The sequence below is a fragment of the Rattus norvegicus genome, chromosome 18 (genome assembly GCF_021556685.1).
Source record: "Rattus norvegicus strain SHRSP/BbbUtx chromosome 18, alternate assembly SHRSP_T2T, whole genome shotgun sequence".
Classification (NCBI taxonomy): Eukaryota; Metazoa; Chordata; class Mammalia; order Rodentia; family Muridae; genus Rattus; species Rattus norvegicus.
The window spans coordinates 27356643-27381885 of record NC_141551.1 but is presented as its reverse complement, the minus strand read 5'-3'; the positions used below and the strand labels follow the sequence as shown (position 1 = coordinate 27381885).

General features: G+C 48.7%; 3 protein-coding genes across 43 annotated transcripts in view; 2 read left to right on the top strand and 1 right to left on the bottom strand.

Moving 5' to 3' along the window:
- The first annotated feature begins 1042 nt into the window (after window positions 1-1042).
- On the top strand, window positions 1043-3494 carry Mzb1 (marginal zone B and B1 cell-specific protein). 2 transcript variants are annotated; one of them, XM_087592463.1, is made up of 5 exons: window positions 1043-1148; window positions 1243-1607; window positions 2378-2502; window positions 2821-2931; window positions 3029-3494. In XM_087592463.1, the coding sequence occupies exons 2-5, from the start codon at window positions 1434-1436 to the stop codon at window positions 3183-3185; spliced, it is 567 nt and encodes a 188-aa protein (XP_087448589.1). In that variant the 5' UTR covers window positions 1043-1148; window positions 1243-1433; the 3' UTR covers window positions 3186-3494. The 2 variants fall into 2 exon arrangements, with proteins under 2 accessions (XP_087448589.1, NP_001019411.1); NM_001024240.1 differs by lacking the exon at window positions 1043-1148 and having other exon boundaries at window positions 1433-1607.
- An 8238-nt stretch (window positions 3495-11732) lies between these two features.
- Window positions 11733-25243, top strand: part of Slc23a1 (solute carrier family 23 member 1) — a 16285-nt gene continuing 2774 nt past the window's right edge. Inside the window, exons 1-17 of one of the 4 annotated variants that reach the window (XM_087593288.1) lie at window positions 11733-11769; window positions 11875-12184; window positions 13622-13681; window positions 14081-14142; window positions 14747-14881; window positions 15250-15407; window positions 16011-16099; window positions 16204-16271; window positions 16409-16590; window positions 16720-16840; window positions 17023-17179; window positions 17764-17911; window positions 18488-18593; window positions 18813-18942; window positions 19024-19167; window positions 19528-19623; window positions 21561-21822. In XM_087593288.1, the coding sequence (XP_087449414.1) occupies window positions 12085-12184; window positions 13622-13681; window positions 14081-14142; window positions 14747-14881; window positions 15250-15407; window positions 16011-16099; window positions 16204-16271; window positions 16409-16590; window positions 16720-16840; window positions 17023-17179; window positions 17764-17911; window positions 18488-18593; window positions 18813-18942; window positions 19024-19167; window positions 19528-19623; window positions 21561-21805 (2001 nt within the window). In that variant the 5' untranslated portion in view covers window positions 11733-11769; window positions 11875-12084 and the 3' untranslated portion in view covers window positions 21806-21822. 4 annotated transcript variants of the gene reach the window in all.
- Window positions 24094-25243, bottom strand: part of Paip2 (poly(A) binding protein interacting protein 2) — an 18624-nt gene continuing 17474 nt past the window's right edge. For all 37 annotated transcript variants that reach the window (XM_087593043.1, XM_087593046.1, XM_087593074.1 and 34 more), the window contains 1 exon segment: window positions 24094-25103. In XM_087593043.1, coding sequence (XP_087449169.1) covers window positions 25047-25103 — 57 coding nt within the window. In that variant the 3' untranslated portion in view covers window positions 24094-25046.

Sequence of the window (25243 nt, the reverse complement as noted above, 5' to 3'; positions counted from 1 at the left end):
TCCTAATTTCCCGCTTCCACCTTTTAAAAACAAAATAAAAAACCACTTTTTCCTGGCATGATGGTACACACCTTTGATCCCAGGACTTGAGAGGCAGAGGCAGGTGGATCTCTTTGAGTTCAAGGACAGCCAGGGCTATCTCAAAAAGTCAAATAAATAACACTTAAAATATATTTATTTTTATTTTATGACTGTTTATCTCATATGTGTGTATGTGTGCTTCATGTATGCTTGAAGCCCATGAAGGTCAGAAAATGGCATTGAATCCCCTGGAACTGGAGTTACAGATGGTTGTGAACCGTTTGTGAGTGATGGGTACTGAAACAAGGTCCTTAGCAAAACAAGCAATTGTTCTTAACCACTGAGCTTTCTTCAGTTTGCTGCCTCTTTTTTTTTTTTTTTTCCTTTTCCTTTTTTCGGAGCTGGGGACCGAACCCAGGGCTTTTGCTAGGCAAGCACTCTACCGCTGAGCTAAATCCCCAACCCCTCTTTTTTTTTTTTTTTTTAAACATTTATTATGTAAGTACATTGTAGCTGTCCTCAGACACACCAGAAGAGGGCATCAGATCCCAGTACAGATGGTTGTGAGCCACCATGTGGTTGCTGGGATTTGAACTCAGGATCTTTGGAAGAGCAGTCAGTGCTCTTAACCACTGAGCCATCTCTCCAGCCCCCCTCTTTTTTTTTTTAAAAGATGTATTTATTTATTTTATATATAAGTACACTGTAGCTGTCCTCAGACACACCAGAAGAGGGCATCAGATCACATTACACATGGTTATGAGCCACCATGTGGTTGCTGGGAATTGAACTCAGGACCTCTGGAAGAGCAGACAGTGCTCTTAACCGCTGAGCCATCTCTCCAGCCTGGCTTGTTGTCTCTTAAGCACCCTCCACAAAGCCCTCAAGTCTGGCTCTGGCCTAGGTAAAGGGCACTCTAGGATTGGAGAAAAAGACCTCGGATGGCCTCATACACTGCGGTCTCCCAGACTCAATAACTCTGTCTCACTACAGTTAGAGCCCTAAGCTAGCAATCACAGCCATTCCTCCTGTGGGCATTGGGGACCACGGCTTCTCTCTGAGCTTTCACATCCTCTGCAGTAGAATAAGATGACTGTCATCAGCCACCTTGCCCCACAGGATGTTCGGTACAGTTCTTGCCACTCGCTCAGGTTACAGTGTGTTCTCCATCAGCCGCGGAGTCTCCTTGCCCAGCCCCAGCCTCTCTCCTCGCATCTTCAGGTGAAATGGAGCTGAGTCATCAGCAGCCTGGGTCCCGCTGTGGAACCTGCATGCGTGGCATCTCCTGGGCCTCAGGGAAGGGAAGAGGGTCAGTGAGGTGTCGGTTCCCCATTGGCCTAAACCACAGATAATTCGAATGCACATCTGTGCCCCGGCCTCAGCCTGTGCGCCACGAAGTAAGTTCAGAGGCCATGAGACTACCCCTGCCGCTGTTGCTACTGTTCGGGTGCAGGGCTATCCTGGGGAGCTTCGGGGATAGGGTTTCCCTCTCAGCTACAGCTCCTACACTGGATGATGAAGAGAAGTACGCATCCCATATGCCGACTCACCTGCGCTGCGATGCCTGCCGGGCTGTGGCCTACCAGGTAAGTTCTGCCTGTCCCCTAGCAGTCCTCGCTTAGGCCACTCCATCTGTCTTAGACCTCACCATTGAGCCTTTAACCCCCAGCCCTCAGCCCTAACCAGCGATCTTTTCAGGGTATTACCGGCCCCCTTCGCTTCAATTGTCATGCTTCAGTTTACTCTTTTGCCTGGTCACCAAAGAACAGACAATCTGAGGTGGCCCCGTCTATCTTGTCACCCAGGGGATCATTAGTCCTCTTATACTTTCTCCCTGACTGTATCCTTTTTCATCTGAACACCCTCCCCAGGTCCCTGAGGTGCCTTACTTTACCCATGTTGAATACATAAGTATCTATGTGAACCCATGCTTGTTCACCCCAAGCGTGCCTGTGTGACCACGTTTCCGTATGTTCGCAGGGCGAGTGAGTACACATGTTATTAAAGACTGCTTAATTTATTTATCATCATCATCATTATCATCATTATTGGCTTTCCTTGGTCTCATGATTTAAAAATAGCATGTGCTACTGGGCAAGTGTGCTCTGAATGAGGGGCAGTCTTTCACTCAGCATTTTCTCCCCCAGCCCCGGGAGAGTAGGTCCTGCCTGAGCTGATCCAGTCCAGCCGTGGGGCCCAGAGAGGGGCCCCTGCAGCCTGCCTTGCAGGTGCTTCCGGCTCAACAGCTCCCCTGCCACCTCATTCTCCCCAGAGACGCTGGGCGTCTGCCCTTCTTTCCTTCCCCTAATTGGCCAGCAGTCCCAAAGACCAGGTTCTCAGCACCTCCTCATTCCAGATGGGCCAACATCTGGCGAAAGCAGAGGCTAAATCTCACACTCCAGACTCCAGTGGATCGCAGGAGCTGAGTGAATCCACGTACACAGATGTGCTGGACCGGACCTGCTCTCAGAACTGGCAGTCGTGAGTTGCTGATCCAGTCCCTGTCACCTTCCTTCAGGGGAAGGGCTGTCGGGTACAGACCCCCACCCTCCCATTGATGGGTGCCACGTGTTCATTCCACGAAGGTTCTGGCCTGAGGGAGGAGGCGGGCTGAGCTGAAATCTGGGCTACGGTTGCTGTTGGGAACATCTGGGAGAGCAGATGGCCACAGAAAGATCACTAAGATCTTGAGCCTTGGATTTAACCCTGCCTGAGCTCAGTATATTTAGCCTGGAATAGGAGCAAGTCCCTCGCTGAGCTGGTCTGCGCTGATCCTACATCTCTGCCTATTACCATCAGCTATGGAGTCCAAGAAGTGAACCAGATGAAGCGTCTCATGGGCCCGGGACTTAGCAAGGGGCCAGAGCCCAGCATCAGCGTGATGATTACTGGGGGTCCCTGGCCCAATAGGTAATAGCATGCGGGGGAAGGAGTCTCTGGAGTCCTGCTTTGCTCCTCGACTTCCCCATGGGCAGGTTAGAGTTCACGGTGCCTATTGCTCTCTTAGGCTCTCCATGACGTGTTTCCACTACCTGGGAGAGTTTGGAGAGGACCAGATCTATGAAGCCTACCGCCAAGGCCACGAGACTCTGGAGGCGCTACTCTGTGGGGGCACCCACGGGTCCTGCTCACAGGAGATCCCGGCTCAGAGAGAAGAGCTTTAGTCCAAGCTGTGACACCTATGGACCGTGTCTATATTTTTTTAATTAATTATTATTATTAATGGCTGTTTAGAGACAGGCTCTCATCATGTAGTCCAGGCTGGCCTTGAACTTGTCCTCCTGCTCAGCCTTGAAATTGCTGAAGTCCTGAGCCTTTGTGCTTGACCCTCCTATACCTTTCTTTCAGCAGTGGTGGTGGGGAGGAGGCAGGGAAGCCTGACTCCAGCTGTCAATCTTCTCCCTCCACTCCTCCCTGGAGTACTGGGGCTGAGGCTGCCTTTCTACTTTCAAATAAAGTTCACTGACTTTGAATCCTCTCTGCAAACGCTTCTGAGGATGGGGCAGAAAATGATGTTTCTGTTGAAGTCCTTCCCATGGGGGCCAAATACACATCACTTCACCTAACTAGAAGAGAGTCGGCATGGTTGGAAAAGTAAACAAGTTAGTAAAGAATCCAGTCATTTGCTCAGGGCCAAACAGTGGAGGGCTTTAGATCCACCGGTAGGGAAAGTATAGACGGGCAGCTGCAGTCACGTAGTCATGGACTGCTCGCTTGATTACCCATTTAGACAATAGAGGCTCAATCTGAGCAATGACTGAAAACGAGGCCATGGCTGCTCCTAAGTGTGGTTGAGAAGGGTTGTATTGTAGGTATGAGGGAGAGCACAGCCAGCGGTGTCTAGAAGAGTCCAGACTGAACCAGACAACCAGAGGAGGTGGGTGGGCAGGGGGAGAGGGGGTGCTGCGAGAGGGAACCAAGAGATAAGAACAGAAGACCAAGAGAGGAGCGGAGGACCAAGAGAATGCATGGCTGAAGTGGTAGATTTAGATACTAATAAGGAGCTGGGGGAGAGGTTTAGAGTATGAGGTTTGGTGAGAAGAGCTGTTTGTTCTGATCCAGCCTCTAGCTTGTTCAGCTAGTCCATCCAGGAGGCCTGCTAGCAAGAGGAAGAACCCACAGGACCTTTGTTTTAAGCAGCCAGGTGAGGAGGGTGAGGACAAAGTCGGCCATCTTGGAAGTTCACCATCTTTATTACTAATCATGCACCCTCCTATCTTTGTCTGCCATGGGATATGTCTGTTAGGAATATATAAGTGAAAACCATTTTTGTCTGACTTGAAATGATGTAATGCCTACAAGAGAGGAGCCAATCACAAGGTTGGCAGCTGGGATATGAGCCAAGCCCTGGTAGGCTCTGATATGCTAGTAAACTCTAAGTGTCCATGATTCGCTAAAGGATGGTACCCCAGACTCAAATAGTATGTAAACACAAAGAGTGTTTTGTTCTGCAGAAGTCCAGCATGCTAGGGTCTCCCATTACCAGAATAGAAGGACACCCAAGTGAGCTTGCAGGTCTGATTTAAAGCACCTTAGGGAATTCTGGGGTAGATGACCTCTGTGTTAATCTGTTGGGTCCATCTCTGTGGACATTACTTTATTGAGTTGTGAGGTCTGGAAACTGTTGCCGAGGAAGTAGCTGGGGAAGTCTGGAAACTGCTGCTGACCATTGTCCTTGCTTCAGGCCAGGTGGCTGGGGCATTCCATTACCTGGGCATCAATGCTGGAGCCTGGGGGTTTTCTATTAGTAATGGACTTGCCTGGACTTGCCCACTTTTTAGGCCCAGTCTCCTTAACTGCCAATTTGAAGTCTGTCATGACATCAGCTTAGCTTTCTCAAAACCAACCCCAACATGCCATTGATGAACCAATGAACCAGCTCTAAGAGGTGAACCCTGATGGCACAAAACTAATGCCCACTGGACAATACAAAAAACTGGCGATGTGGATGTGACCCAGAGACTGCACCATCACACTCCTCAGTGGTGCAGTTTGAGCCTCTGTGCAGATACCCATTGGCAAGGGGACTTTGGGACAGGCCACTGTAGACTTGAGTGTCCGGCATGGTTGTTGAGCTCACACATGTCCTCCTGTCACCATTAGCCCCTGGCTGAAGCTCTTGAAGACCTCCTGGTCCTTTCCTCCCAACCTGCCACAAACAAAGTACTTCACGGGGATGCCAGTTGAGCTTGGAGGCTGCTGAAAAGTTCCAACTGGAGAACTCTCTAGTGGAACATTAGCTGCCCGATGGACCATGGCAGCTAAACGAGATAACTGTTTACTTGAGATTGCTATAACTTTAGAAGAGCATAGAATTCTAAAGAACGTGTCTGTGACTAAACCGAGCATATTCCAAAGGGGAGTCTAGTGTGGACATTCCAATGCTGAGCGCCTCCTAGCCTACCAAGCATGTGCTCTACACTTTCGAACTCCTAGTCCCCCACTATCACTTGCTCTAGGATCTACACTGTGCCTTCTTTTTCTCCTGGCCCTCGCTCTAGCAAGAAACCTCAGGATCGGAAAGCCAGGGTCCAGGATGCTGGCTGGAACATTAGGAGTATGAACTATGTAGGCCTGGCAGGTGATGAGGGCCTGAATGATCTTATCTGATGTCATCAGGAAAACCCAGTGTTCCTGCTTGGTTTTAGTCTTGTTAATAAAAATATTTTAAAAGGCTACTTACAGGCTGGAGAGATGGCTCAGAGGTTAAGAATACTTGGTTTAATCTCCAGTACCCATATAGTGACTCACAACCATCTGTAACTCTAGTCCCTAGGGTCCCAATACCTTCCTCTGACCTATTTGGCCATTAGACATACATATACAGGCAAAACATGTACACGCATAAAATAAAAATAAATCGGGTTGGGGATTTAGCTCAGTGGTAGAGCACAAGGCCCTGGGTTCGGTCCCCAGCTCCAAAAAAAGAAAAGAAAAAAAAATAAAAATAAATCTTTTTTCTTCCTCCTCCTCTTCTTCCTGTTCCTCCTCCTCCTTCTCCTCCTGCTTCTTCTTTTTGTGACAAGGTTTTACTCTGCAGCCTTGGCTGGCCTGGGACTTGCTATGTAGACTAGACTAGGCTGCCCTCGAACTCACAGAAATCTGTCTGTGCTTCCCAAGGGCTGAGATTAAAGGTATGTACCACCACATCCTGCTCCAAAACAAATAAACCTTTAAAAAGTTAAAAATGAATAAAAACAGCCTCCTAGCCGGCAGTGGTGACAGCAGTGGTGACACATGCCTCTAGTCTCCGCACTTAGAAGGCAGAGGCAGGTAGATCCCTGTGTAACCGGCTAAGGTTACACAGTGAGTGTCATCTTGTTATATGGTGAGACTTTATCTCAATAAATAAATAATTTAAAATGTACTCAGAAGGGCACGTCAAGACAACTTTTATCAGAATCTGAGAGAAAAAGAAGGCAGACAAGCTGTAAGTCTCAGTGGCTGCTGGAGAAGAGAGATGGAGAAAAGGAAGAGAGCTACACAGTCCAAGAAAGCAGGTAGGTTCACTAAAGGAGGTGTGCAAGCATTTACAAAGGGGAGGAGCGCTAGACAGGGATTGATCAAAGCAACATGGAAATAAAAGCAGAGAGGCATATCCAGAACATAATCGATCTTTACTAAGAATAACTGAAGTGCCTTGGCCTCTCCTCAGTAGTGAGACTGTGTCTTATGTGTGGATCTTGGGCTTTTACAAGATGGCCAAGGGATAACTTTGGGAATGAAGAGCATCTTCAGGCCAGCTCCCCTGCAGTCTGAAGGTGGTGGATGCTGACTAATTTGGTGTGTGGGTCACCTTTTCCTTTCTTTTTTTTTTTTATTGGATTTTTAAAAATATTTACATTTCAAATGTTATCCCTGTTCCTGGTTTTCCATTCATAAACCCCTATCCCATCCCCCCACCCCTGCTTCTATGAGGGTGTTCCCCCACCCACCCCTTCCCACCTCCCCACCCTGACATTCCCTACATTGGGGTATCGAGCCTTGGCAAGAGCAAGGGCTTCTCCTCCCACTTATGCCTAACAAGGCCATCCTCTGCTACATATGCAGCTGGAGCCATGGGTCTGTCCACGTGTACTCTTTGAATGGTGGTTTAGTCCCTGGGAGCTCTGGTTGGTTGGTATTGTTGTTCTTATGGGGTTGCAAACCCCTTCAGCTCCTTCAATCCTTTCTCTAACTTCTCCATTGAGGATCCTGTTCTCAGGTCCATGGTTGGCTGCGAGCATTCGCCTCTGTATTTGTCAGGCTCTGGCAGAGCCTCTCAGGAGACAACTAGATCAGGCTCCTGTCAGCAAGCACTTCTTGGCATCAGCAATAGTGTCTGGGTTTGGTGGCTGAGTGTATATGGGCTGGATCCCCAGGCAGGGCAGGCTCTGGATAGCCTTTCCTTTAGTCTCTGCTCCACACTTTGTCTCCATATTTCCTCCCGTGAGTATTTTGTTCCCCCTTTTAAGAAGGACTGAAGCATCTGCACTTTGGTCGTCCTTGTCTGGATCTTCATGTGGTCTGTGGATTGTATCTTGTGTAATTCGAGCTTTTGGGCTAATATCCACTTATCGGTGAGTGCATACCATGTGTGTTTTTCTGTGGTTGGGTTACCTCATTCAGGATGATATTTCTAGTTCCATCCATTTGCCTGCCTATGAATTTCATGAAGTCATTGTTTTTTTTTTCTTTTAGATTTATTTATTTATTATATATAGGTACACTGTAGCTGTCCTCAGACACATCAGAAGAGGGCATCAGATCTCATTACAGATGGTTGTGAGCCACCATGTGGTTGCTGGGGTTTGAACTCAGGACCTCTGGAAGAGCAGTCAGTGCTCTTAACCACTGAGCCATCTCTCCAGCCTGAAGTCATTGTTTTTAATAGCTGAGTAGTACTTCATTGTGTAAATATACCACATTTTCTGTATCCAGAAATGTCTATTGAACCCAGCATCTGGGTTCTTTCCAGCTTCTGACTACTATAAATAAGGCTGCTGTGAGCATAGCGGAGCATGTCTTTGTTGTATGTTGGAGCATCTTTTGGGTATATACACAGGAGTGGTATATCTGGGTCTTCAGGTAGTACTGTGTCCAATTTTCTTTCTTTCTTTTTTTTTTAAACTTTTTTTTTTTTTCGGAGCTGGGGACCGAACCCAGGGCCTTGCGCTTGCTAGGCAAGCGCTCTACCACTGAGCTAAATCCCCAACCCCTTGTGTCCAATTTTCTAAGGAACCTCCAGACTGATTTCCAGAGTGGTTGTACCAGTTTGCAATTGGTGTGTGGGTCACCTTATCAGAGGCTTCCAGAGGTGTTATCAGTGAGGTCACCTTTCCTGCCCAGACAGTCAGTCCACCTGAGGCTTTCAGGGAATTCCCTTTCCCAGACTGTCAGGGAAAGCCTTCTTAGGCTTTGGCTGGTATCCAAAGGGAGAGAGGAAGGGTTATAATTTTCTGAGTTAGGAGTCAGAAAAGTGGGCAGGTTCTATGGTGGCACGAGGAGGTTGAATTCTGGGAAGGAAGTTGTCTCATGAAGGAGGTGAGTACCCCTCCAGCTCCTTGGTATGGCCTTAAGTGAATCAGCCTTCTTGACCAGTGGGCTCTTGGCCAGGTGACTGACAGCCCAGCTGGATTAACTTGCTCCTGTTTAGTGTGCGTTTGCCTGTGCACTCGTGCGGAAGTTGGAGGATGATTGCTGGAGTCAGCTTTCGTGTTCTACCCTGTGGATCCAAAGGATCAAACCAGCAGCAAATCTCCCACATACCCTTTTTTCTTTTTCTTTTTCTTTTTTTCTTTTTGAGACAGGTGTCTTAGTGTTTGTTCTATTGCTGTGAAGAGATGCCATGGCTGAGGCAACTTTTTTTTTTTTTTCTTTTTTCTTTTTTTCAGAGCTGGGGACCGAACCCAGGGCCTTGCGCTTGCTAGGCAAGTGCTCTACCACTGAGCTAAATCCCCAACCCCGCAACTTTTATTTTTAAAAAATCATTTGTGCTGGAGAGATGGCTCAGTGGTTAAGAGCACTGACTGCTCTTCCAGAGGGCCTGAGTTCAATTCCCAGCAACCACATGGTGGCTCACAACCATCTGTAACAGATTCTGGAGTATCTGAAGACAAAACAACTACACTGTACCATACACATTACATAAATAAAATATTTTAAAAAATCATTTAGGGGTTGGGGATTTAGCTCAGTGGTAGAGCGCTTGCCTAGGAAGCACAAGGCCCTGGGTTCGGTCCCCAGCTCCGAAAAAAAGAACCAAAAAAAAAAAAAATCATTTAATTGGGGCCTTAGTTTCAGAGGGTTAGTTCATGATCATCACAGCAGGAAGCAGATAAGGCATAGTGCTGGAGCAGTAGCTGATAGGCAGGCAGTGGGCAGAGAGAGACACTGGACGTGGTATGGGCCTATGAAAAACTCACATCCACCACACTGATACACCTCTTCCAACAAGGCCAGTTGGAGTCGGTCTGGTGCTGCTGTGTATTCAAATGCTATATACTATATCCCAAGACCTGGTTGTCCCCAAAAGAGTGAATTCTTCCATACACCAATGTTTGCTGTGCAAACCTTGTTCTCACCCCTCAACTTATCTCTGATTGGTTAATAAAGATGCCCACAGTCTGAGCTGGGCAGAAGAGGTGGGGGAAACAAAGATTGCAGGGCTTGGCATCGGAGGGACCAGGAGAAGAGGAAGAAGGAAGCTGCTATGGGGTATCAATTGTAGTAGGCACACGGCCATGAGGGCCGGCCTGATGGAGAAGGAGTGGCCCAGGTAGAACAAACAGTATGTCTCCGGGAGAACCACAAAGCAGCTTAGAGGGTAGATATCTGCCTAGCGCTAATGCTTTTAAGCTTATTATAAATATAAAGGTTTCTGTGTCTTTTATTTGGCAACTAAATGATCTGAAGTGGGGGTGGGGGTAGAAACCCCAAATAAATATTTAACAACCTCCAGAAAAATAACCACTACCAGGCCACACCTGTTCAGCCTGGTGACTACTCATTTAAAAACATGAGCCTATAGGGGCTGGGGATTTAGCTCAGTGGTAGAGCGCTTACCTAGGAAGCGCAAGGCCCTGGGTTCGGTCCCCAGCTCCGAAAAAAAAAAGAACCAAAAAAAAAAAAAAAAAACTGGTGGCCCCAGACAAAGGCACGCAGGCCTTCTTACAGGAAATCGGGGGAACCCTGTAGAAGGATTAGATAATCTAAAATTTCACTGGTAGGCGATGGAGATAGTGGTGGGGGTGGGTCACAGGTAGTCAGTGGTCTGCATTCCTACGTCATGAACATTTAATCGCAGGATGAGATCAGGTTGCCCAGCACAGATGCCCATCCTGAGATAAGATATTTCCCCATCTTTTTGGTTACCTCCAGACTGGTCTTTGGGAAGGAGTTTGATGACCTTGTTCCTGGAGCTGGTGCCTAAGGACTAAGTCAGGCCTGGTCCTTATGGAGACAAATGGGGTTTATGTGGTCCTTTCACTGACAGTAGGAATGGCTCACAGGCAGTGGTCCAGCTAGACCAACAATGGCTGTCCACCAAAGGAAGGTCCAAGTATCCAGGAGTTGTTCAATCCATGAGGTTGGTCTTCAGGATCTGCCAGAATCCCAAAGTGGGCTCAAATGCCAGTGAAGAAATGGACTTGCCAGCAAGAGCAAAAAGCAACTAGGTAAAGAGCCATGTCCCTACATCCTTTATATGGGCTACCAACAGGAGGTGTGGCCCAGATTAATGGTGGATCTTCCCATCTCAGTGTTTGGTTTCAAACCCAGGGACAAGGGACTGAGGTGCATATTTTACATATCGAAGCCGACCTGCCCTTCAGGCTATCCCAGCATCCCTTGGTCCTGACCTGGCACACCCTGTCCCAAGCCCTGAACTTTCCAGTCTAGGGGCTATGCTGCCCTTCCCCTAGAGGCTCTTCCCTATTTAATCAGGCATTTTGATCTTTCCTCTGTCTCCTCTCTCCCTCTCTCCCTCTCTCTGCCCACACACTCTTTCGCTTTCTCTTTCCCTCTCCTCTCTCTCCCTCCTCCTGGCAGCACATCTGCCTTTGTATCTGTTAATCAGGTTTAAATCTGGCTCATGTTACCGATGGAGAAATAATGTATCACTCAGAGGATCCAGAATAAAAATGGGTCTCCCCACTTCAAATGACGTAATCAAGAAAAACATCCCTCGGGCTGGAGAGATGGCTCAGTGGTTAAGAGCACTGATTGCTCTTCCAGAGGTCCTGAGTTCAAATCCTAGCACCCACATGGTGGCTCACAACCATCTGTAATGAGATCCAATGCCCTCTTCTGGTGTGTCTGATAATAAACAGATAAATCTTTAAAAAAGAAAAAGAAAAAGAAAAATCCCTCACAGACCACTTGAGTTTTAGTTAATTCCAGGTGTCACCTAGTTGGTCACCAAAAATAGCCATCACACAAGGTAGCCTGAAGCTCACTATGTAAACCAGGCTGTCCTTGAACTCAGAGATCTATCCCCTACTTGCCTCAAGTGTGCTGGGGTTAATGGAGTGCTACCGTGCTAGCTAGACCTAAAGTAACTTGGGAGAGGAAACAATAGGTAATGTTCTAATCTTTGGAGCAGATCAGAATGTTGTCTTCACCCCAGGACAGAAGTCTTCTATTCTTTTGAGCTGTAAGCTTAAGGAACAATGACAGAGTTGATGTTTATCTTCCGAGTGTTGCCTGAGAAACGGGAGGTGGGGTCCAAAGCTGACCAGAAGGGAGGGGTCCACGTCAGCAGCCTCTAAGGTTAAGCTACCTAACAGTGTCTTAAAGACATCACTGTAGGGTGCAGCGTGGGGGCTGGTGGGTGTCATGGCCCATGCACTCACTTTTTCAAATCTTGTAATGCAGATGTCCTGGTGAGATTTGGGCGGTATTGAGCTGCGATTGAAGAAGGGGGAGAAGGGGCTCCCTATCTGCCACCCGCAGAGAGCTGGGAGGAGTTGCAGAGGCCCAACAGGTCAAACCACTTCGAGAGGGCAGTGCAGGAACCAGGAGAGGAGTGGACCAAAAAGCAGAGGAAAGGCTGGAGCTGCAAAGGGAACAGCACTCAAGACGGCCATGAAGCAGCTGCCTAGCTGGAAAGCCATGCTGCCCGTGGGCCCTTGGCTTAGCCTGTGCCCCTGTGCCCCAGACGGGACACGGGCGCAGCAACTCAGAAGTAGGTAGCCTCTGACGTGCTTGGGACTCCGATAACCAGAGGGGAGCAGGTGCCGATCACAGGCCCAGCTCTTGCTAGGGCCCCTTGATCCTCATGACTGCCTCTGCTAACAGCCAGGCTAACCCAGGCTGGATAGGAAAAGAGAAGAGATGTAGGCACAGACTGAACATGGGTGAGGTGCCCAGGAGGGTCCCATGTTCAACTTAATGTTCTGACATATTTATTTATTTATTTACTTATTTATTTATTTCCCCTTTGAAATAGGTGTGTGTGTGTGTGTGTGTGTGTGTGTGTGCGTGCGTGCGTGTGCGTGTGTGTGTGTGTTTCTATTTTATTATCTGAGGGTCTTACTACATAGCTTTGACCTGGAACTCATTCTGTAGAACAGGCTGGCCTCAAAATCATAGAAATTTGCCTGTCTCTCCTCCTGGGTGCTGGATTTTAAAGGCATGAGCTACCAAGATAGGGTCTTATGCAGCCGAGACTTTTGGAGGCTGGTCTTGGACACCCTATCCTCTTGCCTGCACCTCTCTTTGCAGGATTACAGGCATGTGTCATCGTACCTAGCTTTTGTTAGTTTAAAAAAATTAATAAACTATATTTAGTGTGTGAGTGTGTGTGTGGGGCAACTTGTGAGAGTCAGTTCTCTTCCAGCACATGGGTCACGGGAGAAGATGAACCCAGGTCAGGCTTGGCAGCAAGTGCCTTTTCCTGCTGAGCCATCTTGCCAGCCCCCAATTTTATTTATTTATTATTAGTTTGTGTGTGTACGTGTGTGTGTGTGTGTGTGTGTGTGTGTGTGTGTGTGTGTGTCTGTCTGTCTGTCTGCATTTGTGTCTGTGCTGTTTGAGTTTGGGTGTTTTGCCAGAGGGGTACATGTGGAAGCCAGAAGACAGCCTATGGAAGTCAGCTCTCTCCCTCAGGTCCCAGAGGTCAAATGCAAGTCACTGGCTTTGTGGTCTATGCCTTTACCTAAGGCTGGCCCTTTCCTGTATTTTTCACATAGAGTTTTGCTATGTTGGGTGGTCTTTTTAAGTGCGTAGTCCAGGCTGGCCTAGATGGAAATCATTATGTAGGCCAGGCTGGCCTAGATGGAAATCATTATGTAGGCCAGGCTGGGTTTGAACTCACTGGGATCTGCCTCCTGGGTATGGGAATAACACGCATTAGCCACTACACACAACAACATTCTTAATATTTTTGCAACAAAGAGGGCCCCTTCTCATTTCCACAGGGTCCCCGACACTGCCAGTTCATCCTGGCTAATATGCTCACCCTGACACAGCACAAGGGGGCAGAGGCCTGTGTGGATGCCTCAGGAATCCTATGTGGTGAAGGAGGGGGGCCAAAACCAACCTGAATTCAACCTTGGTTTTCTGAACCTCACTTCCTGTCTGACCGAGATCATGTCACCACTAAGTCTTTTTCTTTCTGCAGTGAAAGAGTTAACACATGCAGCCCCAGAGGGTAGATGTGACAGCGCATATACAAATACAGGTAATGGCATTTGATCCTGTCCTCAAAGAACAGTGACAGTGATAAGATAAACTTCCATTAATAAATGTAGAGTGCGGGTGATGAGTCATGTCCCCTCCTCCTCCTGTGTCATCCCTGGTCTGTCCCCTCTTCACCCTGTAGACTCTGGCCTTCCCTAGGGAAGCAAGAGCAGGCCTTGTGCCAGGCTTGGATGCGGGTAGGATAGAGAGTACTGAGCAGGTGGGCGTGCCCCTCGCTTGGGTGGCCTTTACCACCGGAGCCAGAGTTAATACCTTACCTCCGCCCCGTCCCCTTTCGCAATCTGGAGCTATGGACCTGGTTACAGATTGACTTTGAACAATGTCTGATGTGTGGAGTAAAGTCCTCCTTGGCCTTGGTAAAGCACTCTTCTCTCCTCAGAGATTTCTCAAACCCGTGTCTCAGAGATGAAAGCTCAGGAGGACCCCGGGAGCTCAAAGCAGGTGCTGGGGGAATAGCGGGAGTTGGGAATTGGGCTCAGGGTGGACATAGCAGATGGGGGCTGGGCCTGTGCTGGTCTTTCTGGGAGGGCAGAGACAACGTTGCTAACTAACGTGCTTGACAAAAAGTGACAGTCCTGAGTTGCAAGTGGGACTTGGGGAATGGGGTGGAGGGAGGGGGCGAGGCCTTAGGTTTAGAGGCCGCCTGACTTGGGCTTAGGGCTCAGTTAGAGGCTGGGCCTCCCCTCCCTGTGCACCTTCAAGGACTTCAAAGAGGTCGAGGTGGGACACAAGGAGGCTTCTCCACAGTCTAACCCTGCCTGGTCTGATCCCGTTTTTGTCTGATACCTTCCCAGTCTTTTGACTTAGGGGTCTCACTAGAAACCCCGGGGACTATGGGCTCTGGAGGCCTGGACATTGCTGTCATCCCTGTAGCAGGATGTGGGAAGTAGGAAGGACCACTGAGAACCACCTGGGGAGGGTGGCTGCTGCAGCCTGGCCTCACCTAGCTGCCGGGAGGCCACTGTGGTTCCCTTAGTCCAGTCAGCGCAGGCTTTGCCTGTTCATCACTCTGCCCTGAGCTGCAGCTCCCTCTTTCCCTGAGCAGCATGAATGCCCAGATTCAGCAGGGACTTCCACCAGGGACCAGCAGGCACCTTTGCCCGCGGAGCCCAAGTTTGACATGTTGTACAAGATTGAAGACGTGCCACCATGGTACCTGTGTATCCTGCTGGGCTTCCAGGTGTGTTCTCAAGGCCGCCCTGCCCCATGTGACATACTCCAAACGGCCTCAGGTCAGCAAGGTCATTACAGGTTAGAGAAAGAGACAAGGTCAGCCAATGACTGTCACCAAACAGCTGTGCCAAAGAAGATTAAGTGGCCTGGGAGGATTGTGGGTAGCACATGATAGACAGGAAAAGCCCATCTACAGAACCATAGGAAAAACCTGGGGGAGACTGGGGTTCCTCTCTGGGAGCTTGTCGGGTGTGGTGGGTAATGTCACTGCAAGTAAGCGCCCTGTCAGTATGGTGCAGGTTCAGGACACAGACTTGGGGTGTCCATTTCCACGAGAGTGTTGTAGGGTCACTTCTCGACTGTCTCTCACTCCAGCATTACCTGACATGCTTCAGTGGTACCATTGCTGTGCCCTTCCTCCTGGCTGAGGCGCTGTGTGTGGGCCGCGACCAGCACATGATCAGTCAGCTCATTGGTACCATCTTCACCTGCGTGGGTATCACCACTCTCATTCAGACTACAGTGGGCATCCGGTGAGCGCTCCCCGCCTCCCCCCTCCCTGCCCACCCTCACTCCCAACTCTGCTCATAAGCATGCGCGCGCGCGCGCACACACACACACACACACACACACACACACACGTGCATTTGCACGCTTGCCCACCACAGGACAGTAGTCTGAGACTGGCTGGTTTCTGCCCTGTCTGCTGCCCTGTCTACCTCCTAGGAGGCCTGAGATTTAGGAGGTCCCCTCCTCTCACTCTACTCCAAGTTTAGGAGTACTATTTCCCTGCCCATTCCTGTGAGCAGGCTTTCAGCAGCCATATGTGGACCTGGGGGATTCCTAGTCTCGGATGAGCAATCGAAGTCTGCACGGCTCAGGGGTGGTGGATGTGAACAGTCACAAGCAGCCCTCAGATTCAGAAATGGAGCAGTCCCTTTTGAGCACACGGCTCCTCTGGGCGCCGAGATGGAAGGCAAAGTGAAGAGCTTGAAATGGAGGAGCCCTGGAAATGTTGGGGAGGGAGTCCATGTAGGGGCTCAGGGACGTCCCTTCCTCTGTCCCTTCATCTAACCTTCCTTTTCAACACCTTCTCCTCAACCCACTCCACCGCTGCTACTGTGTGCCGGTTCCAGGCTGCCGCTGTTCCAGGCCAGTGCCTTTGCGTTTCTGGTTCCAGCCAAGGCTATCCTGGCCTTGGAGAGGTGGAAGTGTCCTCCAGAAGGTGGGTTCAATTTTGGCATTTGCACTGGAGGCCTGGGCAGCTTCCCGGAGTCTGGGCACCAGGGTGTGTTCATGGCAGTGTGTTCTCTCCATTTCTGCCCCCAGAGGAGATCTACGGTAACTGGAGTATGCCCCTGAACACCTCTCATATCTGGCATCCTCGGATTCGGGAGGTGGGTAAAGAGATTGGGTCTGAAGGATGGTGTAGGTGGGCAGGTCACTGCTGGGCTGTTTTCAAGGAGGTGGCTGAGGAACTTAACATTTTGATAATGGTCAGGTCAAATTGATATCGCTCATTTTGCTTTTTTAGGTCCAGGGTGCAATCATGGTGTCCAGCGTGGTAGAGGTGGTGATTGGGCTGTTGGGGCTGCCTGGGGCCCTGCTCAGCTACATTGGACCTCTCACAGTCACCCCCACTGTCTCCCTTATCGGTCTCTCTGTTTTCCAAGCTGCTGGCGACCGAGCTGGCTCCCATTGGGGCATTTCGGCTTGGTGAGCAGGCAACCGGACTCCTGCCCAATCCCAGGCCTACCGCACATCCCCTTCATTCCTACCCTCTCATCGGTGTCCAGGTCCCAGCCTGGCCCACCAGCTATTTCCTTCTTGTGTCTCTGCCTCCAGCTCCATTCTACTGATCGTCCTGTTCTCCCAGTATCTACGCAACCTCACCTTCCTGTTGCCTGTTTACCGATGGGGCAAGGGTCTTACTCTCTTCCGCATCCAGATCTTTAAGATGTTTCCGGTGAGGAGCTCGCAGATGCTGTGAAAAGGGGCAAGACCAGAGCCAGGGAAGGTCGGGGCAAGGGCAGGGTTTCCCCGCCAAAGGCTGGGGGTCAGCCAGGGCTCTGGGGCTGACACAGAAGCAGGCGAGTCTGCACCAAGGTCTCCAGTGCCTGCAGCACCCCGTCACCCCACCTGCTCCAGATCGTGCTGGCCATCATGACCGTGTGGCTACTCTGCTATGTGCTGACTCTGACAGACGTGCTGCCCGCAGATCCCACAGTCTACGGTTTCCAGGCTCGAACTGATGCCCGAGGGGACATCATGGCTATCTCTCCCTGGATCCGGATCCCCTACCCATGTAAGCAAGCCTGCTTGATTCCTTCTTTTTCCAACTGAAATTCCTGAGACACATGGTGACTCTGGGTTCAGCTGACAAGGCATATTTGCCCTGATGGTGGATGTCCCTGAGTGGTAGTTTACTTCCACATCTTATTCTGGACTGCTGTATTATTAGTAAGACCCCCAACCAGCTCCTCTCCCTTTCTTTTCTTTTTATTTATTTATTTATTTATTTTTTTTCGGAGCTGGGGACCGAACCCAGGGCCTTGCGCTTCCTAGGCAAGCGCTCTACCACTGAGCTAAATCCCCAACCCCTTCTTTTTAAGATTTATTTATAGATTTTTTTTTTTAATGTAGGAGTGCTCTGTCTGCATGAACACCTACATGCCAGAAGAGGGCATCAGATTCCTTTATAGATGGTCGTGAGCCAGCATGTGGTTGCTGGGAATTGAACTCAGGACCATCTGGAAGCGCAGTCAGTGTCCTCAGCTGCTGGCTGAGCCTTCTCTCCAGCACACCCCACTCCCCCCTTTTCAAATAGCCCCGTCTATTCCCAAGCCACCACAGCCTCTTCAAGAACCAACCCTGTTTCATCCAACCCAGGTCAATGGGGCCTACCCACAGTGACCGTGGCTGCAGTTCTGGGAATGTTCAGCGCCACACTGGCGGGCATCATCGAGTCCATCGGTGATTACTATGCCTGCGCCCGGTTGGCTGGAGCACCACCCCCTCCAGTCCATGCTATCAACAGGTATGCCCACCTCAATGTCTGACGGGAGGAGCCACTCTAACAGCAAGTGTAGGGACAGGACTGGGTCCCACACTTAATGGGCTTAGGCATGAAAGTCACCCTTACCCCTAGCCCTCATTTGGAGTATGGAATGGGGATTACTCATTCTGTAAATGCTGGGAGCCGCTGAGGGTGTAAGTCCCAAGGAAACCAGTTGTTGAGAACGATGTGTGCACCCAGTTCATGTGCACTCTTATTCAGTGGCCAACCGGGCTGTGAGGTCAGGGCCTTCATCACCTTCATGAAGCTCAGACCGTTCACGGGAGTAAGCACTGCCCACTGAGTACCGGTACTGACACCTGGTTTCCAGGCACTAGCTGGTTCCAGCCTGCACAGCCTCAGAAAGGGTGTAGCGGGACCAAGGTGGCAATAGACTGGTGAAGGGGTGGGGTCGACACCCCACTCACCATTTCTTTTTTTTTTTTTTTTTTCTTTTCTTTTTTTTCGGAGCTGGGGACCGAACCCAGGGCCTTGCGCTTCCTAGGCAAGCGCTCTACCACTGAGCTAAATCCCCAGCCCCTCACTATTTCTTTACAGGGGGATTTTCACTGAAGGCGTCTGCTGCATCATCGCTGGGCTACTGGGCACAGGCAACGGGTCCACCTCTTCCAGCCCCAACATCGGGGTCCTAGGGATTACCAAGGTGCCACACACCACTTGCCAGAGGCAGCACAGCCCTGTTCATGGGTTGCAGGCCCTCTTCTAAGCCATCTTGGTTTTGGCCTGGCCCCATCCTGTTCTTTGAGGGCATCCCACCTTTATCCTACCCCCTCCTAATGCTGGAGTCTGTTTGCACACCTAGTACCCTGCCCCCTGGACCTAGCCCTGCCTCTGGGCCTAGCCAGCCCCTGGCTTCCTGCAGGTGGGCAGCCGAAGAGTCGTGCAGTATGGTGCAGGTATCATGCTAATCCTGGGGGCCATTGGCAAATTCACAGCTCTCTTCGCCTCACTGCCGGACCCCATCCTGGGAGGGATGTTCTGCACTCTTTTCGGTGAGTGTCTGATGCCTCCCCAGGGGGAGTGGCAGGACCTGGTCTAGCCAGGCTGAGCCTCTAGCAGTTCTGCTGTGGCAGGTATGATCACCGCTGTGGGACTGTCCAATCTGCAGTTTGTGGACATGAACTCCTCCCGCAACCTCTTTGTATTGGGATTCTCCATGTTCTTCGGCCTCACGCTACCCAACTACCTGGATTCCAACCCAGGTGCCATCAACACAGGTACCCTTCGTTCTCTACCATCTCAGAGTGACCCTTCAGTGACACAGTACTTCCCTAGTGCCAGCAATGAGGCTGGGATTATAAGCAAGAGGCTGGCTATGCTCACTTAATTTTCCTAATAGTTCCACGAGATTCTATTATTACCTCTGTTTTCCAGAGGAACACGAGCTCACAGAAGCTGAACGACTTGTCCTAAGCTAACAACTAGCAGCGTGGGAGACAGGGATACAGACAGGCTTGGAGGTCAGGCTTTGTCATATTCCATGGCTATGACAGTAGATAAGTCAGTGGACCACGGTGGAATGTCCCCTGAGCTCTGCTTTCCAGAAAAGGTCACTAACCCCTTGACCTACTCCACAGGCGTTCCTGAAGTGGATCAGATCCTAACTGTGCTGCTGACCACAGAGATGTTTGTTGGTGGCTGTCTTGCTTTCATACTGGACAACACAGTACCAGGTACTGGGTCAGCTCTGGGAGGGAAGCACAGAGGCAGGCTATACTGTCGTGTATACTCACGAGGGTTTGGTTCCTGACATGTGGCCAGGCCTGAGGCTGTGCAGGCCAGTGCACAGAGGAAATGGGATGGTGGTGTCCACTGGCTGGAGGAAAGACTGAGGTACGACCTATGACCTAGGGTCTTAAAAAGGATGAGATCATCAGAGTTCTCTTTGGGCTTGGTAGTCCTTGTCTTCCCAACTCTTTAGCACCACTAGGCTGAGAACACCTTTATCTTCAGAGCTGGGTAGGTAAAAATGCAGCGTTGGTTTGCGGGAGAAACCAAGAATGGTGGCAGCCTACTGCATGAATAGGAGAGCCCCCCAAAAAACGAACCATGGATGCCCAAGTTCGCTTTTTTGTTGTTCTGTTTTGCAAGGATTGTGGAAATGTGATAGTTCAGTATGCATATGCCCAGTAAATATATTCTAAAAACTGACAGCCATCAGATCTGAGTCAGGACTACAGTGTCTCACGTCATCCTCAGACCTGACGAAGTACTTGCCCATATCTGACTTAAGTGCTAGACTTAAGCCAATGTTGAAACTGCAACACAAACTGACCACAAAGTCGTAAGGTAACCCTAAACTGCCAATCGGAAAGGGCCATTGTACCGCACTGCCCTTGCACATGGGCTTGGGGAAACTGGACGAGCAAAGCTCAGTGAAGAGGGCAGTCATCAACCACGTTTGAGACACTGCAGTTCAGACTGGTTTGGACTTCTCACTCACGTGTCCATATCTGCTCAGTGTTGACATTATCCCTGCCTCGTACCCCAGAGAAGAGTCAAATGCAGTTTAGGACAAGCTGCTGGGATGTACCAGCTTGGCTCTGAATCAAACAGAGGAGGATGTGCAGGACAGTTGGTTATGATGAATCCTGGCCACAACATGGGAAGTAAAACTGGGTTTAAATAACAAATTGCAGTAAGTAGGCTGGGGTCGTTGTAGAGAAGCTGGCTCCTTCCTGGGACCCTGTTAGTGCTCTAGGCTAGGCAGGTTTTCACCCTTGGGCAGGGGAGTAGAGCCAAGAGACATTGGGACTGGCACCTGCCCCTGGTCCTGTTGGAACATGTCCAGGCGGCCTCTCCTGATGCATCCTGCTCTCCTAGCCGAGCTCACTCAACTGCAGCACTCTGGGCTACTCTTACCTCTGGCTGCCTTCACTCCTCCCCTATGTTAACCATCTCGGTCTTTATCAGCTCTAGCCCTCCTCTCCCATAGGTACGCCCTACCTCGTCGAAGATCTCTTGCTCAGCTTGGCTTTCATCCCTACTATAATATAAATATGGTTTATGTCCCAAACGTAGAGTCGTAATAGTGAATCCTAACACTGATAAAGGATTTCAAGGTCTATGTCCTCGGGCTGGTGGGCTGACTCAGCAGGGAATTTGCTGAACCTGATCGGAGTTCAATGCCCAGGGCCTAATGGAGCAAGAGAATACTTCCTGTGCTAATCCTAAGACCTCCTCACTCTCATGGTTCCACAAATTCTAGATAAACAGTAAATGTGATAAAAAAATTTAAAAATATGTCCTTACTTTAAGGTACAACTTGGACACTATTTGGGTCCCATGAACCAACCACACACTAGTCCCACATTCAGACAATATAATGACTTAGCTTGTTTCTTTACCTTAAATTTTTGTGCCTATGCACCCTCCCAGGAGTGTTCAGAAATAATGAAATTATTTAGCACAAGACCTGATGTGTAGTTACACAGCATTCATCTAAGGTTTCTCAGAGCTCTGGGAAGCAAGGCATCTGGGAACAAACTGCCTTGACTCCATTCTGGCAAACTCACACTGGATTCTAGAAACATGCCTTAGGGCTGATTATGTGTAGGGAAGGTAGCAGAGGGTTGTTACCCTCCTGGATGACCTCACTGTCCTCCTGCAGGGAGCCCAGAGGAAAGAGGTCTGATACAGTGGAAAGCCGGGGCACACGCCAACAGTGAGACGCTGGCCAGTCTCAAGAGCTACGATTTCCCGTTCGGGATGGGCATGGTAAAAAGGACCACCTTTTTTAGATACATCCCCATCTGCCCAGTCTTCAGAGGATTCTCTAAGACAGAAAATCAGCCTGCAGTTCTAGAAGACGCTCCAGACAACACAGAAACTGGGTCTGTGTGTACCAAGGTCTGAAACTACCTCTATGAAAGGTAGGATGTGCTATGGTTCTTGTGGGGGGCTGAATAATCAAACATCTGTTTAAACAAGCAAAAAAATCAAATCAAACTTTCATTTCTGTAATCTGTTACAAGTTTCTTCAAGGGGAAAGTAGGTTGGGTAAAAGTTCTATGTGGATCTAGGTAGAATTCCTTAGCCATATTGTAGTGAGAAAAGAAATTTCCAAGTGTTGTGAGACACTGATGGTCACAAGTACGCTGATCAATCCTACCAGATACAGGCAGCATCTAGACCAAGTAGAGAGTCTAAGAGTAGTCACTGCCAGCCTGGGTCCTCTCTCTCTTTTTTTTTTGGAAGCTGGGGACCGAACCCAGGGCCTTGCGCTTGCTAGGCAAGCACTCTACCACTGAGCTAAATCCCCAACCCCCTGGGTCCTCTCAAGTACAGTACTAGTCAGTACGATTGGCTCACCTTCCACCGATGCATGCTCCTTCCATTCATAGCCCCTCTCAAATTGAAGGCGTTAACAAGTATGCACTTTGTGTGCATCGGTGCACACCGTGTGCTTGTCTGGTGCCTATGGAGGGCAGAAGCAAGTATAGGATCCTCTGGAGCTGGAGTTAAGGGTGGTTGTGAACCACCATGTGGGTACTAGAAAATCAAACCTGGGTCCTTTGCCAGAGCTCTTATCCACTGAGCTATTTTTCCAGCCCTTCGAGTGCAGGTATTATCATTACCATACCTAAGTAACATGTTTGAGATTGGAAAGGTTGAAAATACTGCAAACAGGAGAGATCCTTCCACATATGTTAATCGGTTCATAAAATTAATTAGAGGTCATAAAATTAAAATCACTTACAATTCAGTTACCAGAAACCTGCTAACATAAGCCTGTAAGAGGTTGATCATTTTATCTTTAGAGCTTCAAAACACGTGGGTACAGTTCTGAATCCTACTTTTGTCTAGAATGCAGACACCTGGCTCTAGTTAATTCAAATATTTTCCCCCTCAAACAGACATTGCAGTGGTGGCTTAACCACACAATGCCTGCTGTAAGGAGCCAGGCAGGAGGCATGAGATCAAAGCCTGAGTGATGCTCCTTGTACATTTGATTCTGAGCAGTTACAGAACAAAGGGACTGAATGTGTTATGCCCACCCCACTCCCAAAACAAGTGTCAAGCATGCCTGTCTTTTTCTTGAAACCTTGCCTGCAGTCAGGTGTAGTGGCACACATTTAATCCCAGGACTTTGGAGGCAGAGGCAGGTACATTTCTGGGAAGTGGAGCCAGCCTGCCCTACACAGTGAGCTCCAGGGCAGCCAGTACTATGGAGACCTTGTTTTGAATAACAAAACCAAATCAAATCAAACCAAACCAAGGACCAACAAGAGGAGGCTGCTCTTCCAGAGGACCATGGTTCAATTCCTGGCACCTACATGGCAGCTCACAATTGTCTATAAATACAATCCTTAGGGGTTCTGGTGTCCTGTTCTGGCCTCTCTTGCTACCAGTTTTGAAAGGTATTCACAGACATACCTGCAGACATTAGTCACTCATCTAATTAAGAAAAAAAAAAAAAGAGTAAGAAATCAAAGCCCTTCTCTATTAGTTTAAGGTAACTTTCTATAAAGTAAACTCTTCAGTAGCTGCACATGGTGGCGTAATCCCAGTGAAGGCAGACAGGCAATCAAGGTCAGCCAGGACAGTCAGACGTACATAGAAAAATCCTGTCCTGGAAAAACGAGACAAAACAAACAAAAGACCCTCACTGGATGTGGACAACCCGCAAACATTGGTTGTTTAGCATACATAAAGTAACTCCTAAATTCAACCGCTAGCACCATGAACAAAAAACAAAACAAAATAAAAAGCTTTCTGAAAGAATGAGCCAGAAATAACCATACAAAAGAGCGAGGTAACCCTGGCACCCAGAAACTTGAGGTAAGAGGACCCTAAGTTCTAAGCTGGCCTTGGCTATGTAACAATATACTGTCTCAAAAACAATAAAGGACCCCCTGGTCTGTTTTCGTCTTTAGCTGTATAATATCAAGAAAAATCTATGCTGCTGCACATAGTAAACAAGTGCTCTGTCACTAACCGACATCCCCAGCCCAATCCTAACTTTATACCATGGCTAAGACTGCTGACAATGCAGGTTTGGGCAAGGACAAGTCAAACACTGGCAGACACCTGCATGGCTACTGTGGACTGGAGCACATCCTCACCTCCCGCACAGGGCGGACCACTGCCCACACTAGGTGAGCACCAACGCTGGAGTCTGCACCAATGACACAAGCACCAGCTCAGTTCTACTATCATTTATTTTTTTAAATATTTTTGAAAAAATATAATTTTTTTACAATATTTTCAACTTAAACACTATTCACACTGAACACGTATGGCAGCTTAACCTACTCAAATATGAAGTTTAAGAAGCCAAAACTGTTCTAGCTTTGTTAAAAGAAAACGTGTGCTGCAGACTATAGTCATGATGGTTATTAACAAAGCAGGGAAGAGCACCAAAGTCACGCCACTGTCTCTTGAGTGCTTCAATTGGGTTATGGGTTGGTGTGGGTCCTGGTTAGACTTCACACGGATGGTATGATGCAATCAATCTTCAGAAGACGCAAGCCTCCAATTGTATTTCCTCAAGCTTAACACTAGGAGAACGCAGCATTCCTAACATGATAATACACCAGGCAAAAATCAGACAGACTACATCCCATCTGACCACCACCTTGTAACCTCAGGCAAAGACATTCTTGTGAAATTACTTTAAAAGTTAACAGATTTTCTCCAGAAAAGGTTATTTTTGATGGACAAATGCAACTGAGAAATCTGTTTAACAATCAGAACTTAATTTAAACTTACTTATTTACTTATTTTTTTTACAACGTGTAGACATTAAAAAGTGTCAACTAATCCTAAGGGACCAGTTTAGCCTCAAAGACAGACAATTCAGTGAGATTTGGAGGTGATTTAATTTGGTTCTTTGTCACAATCGACTGGTGCTTCTTCCTGCTGTCTTTACATCAAGCCATGCGGCCAATTCTACTTTCAGTAACTGTGTGACAGCTTCTTACTTAGTAACAGTCTCAGCACTTTTATTAAGCATGCAAGACTAACAAAAACTTTGGCAATGCGTAAGTGTAACACAGTGACGAGAGAGAGCTTTTACAATGGAGTCTTCTAACACTGCCTTCCCAGTGTGGAAACTGTGCTACATCCACCCAAAGCGGCCGGCTGCTCAGACATGTCAGTACTTCACCCCAGGAACAAACTCCTTTGCATTGGGATTCAGATTGCTCTTCACCTGGAAAATATTAAAAAAAAAAAAAAAAAAAAAAAAAAAAGCAAGTTCATTACACATGACTCACGACTGCAAATTCTCAGAAGTATTCGGTCTAGACCTTTAATTATCTCCCAGAAAAATACAAAAGATTGGACTCTAAA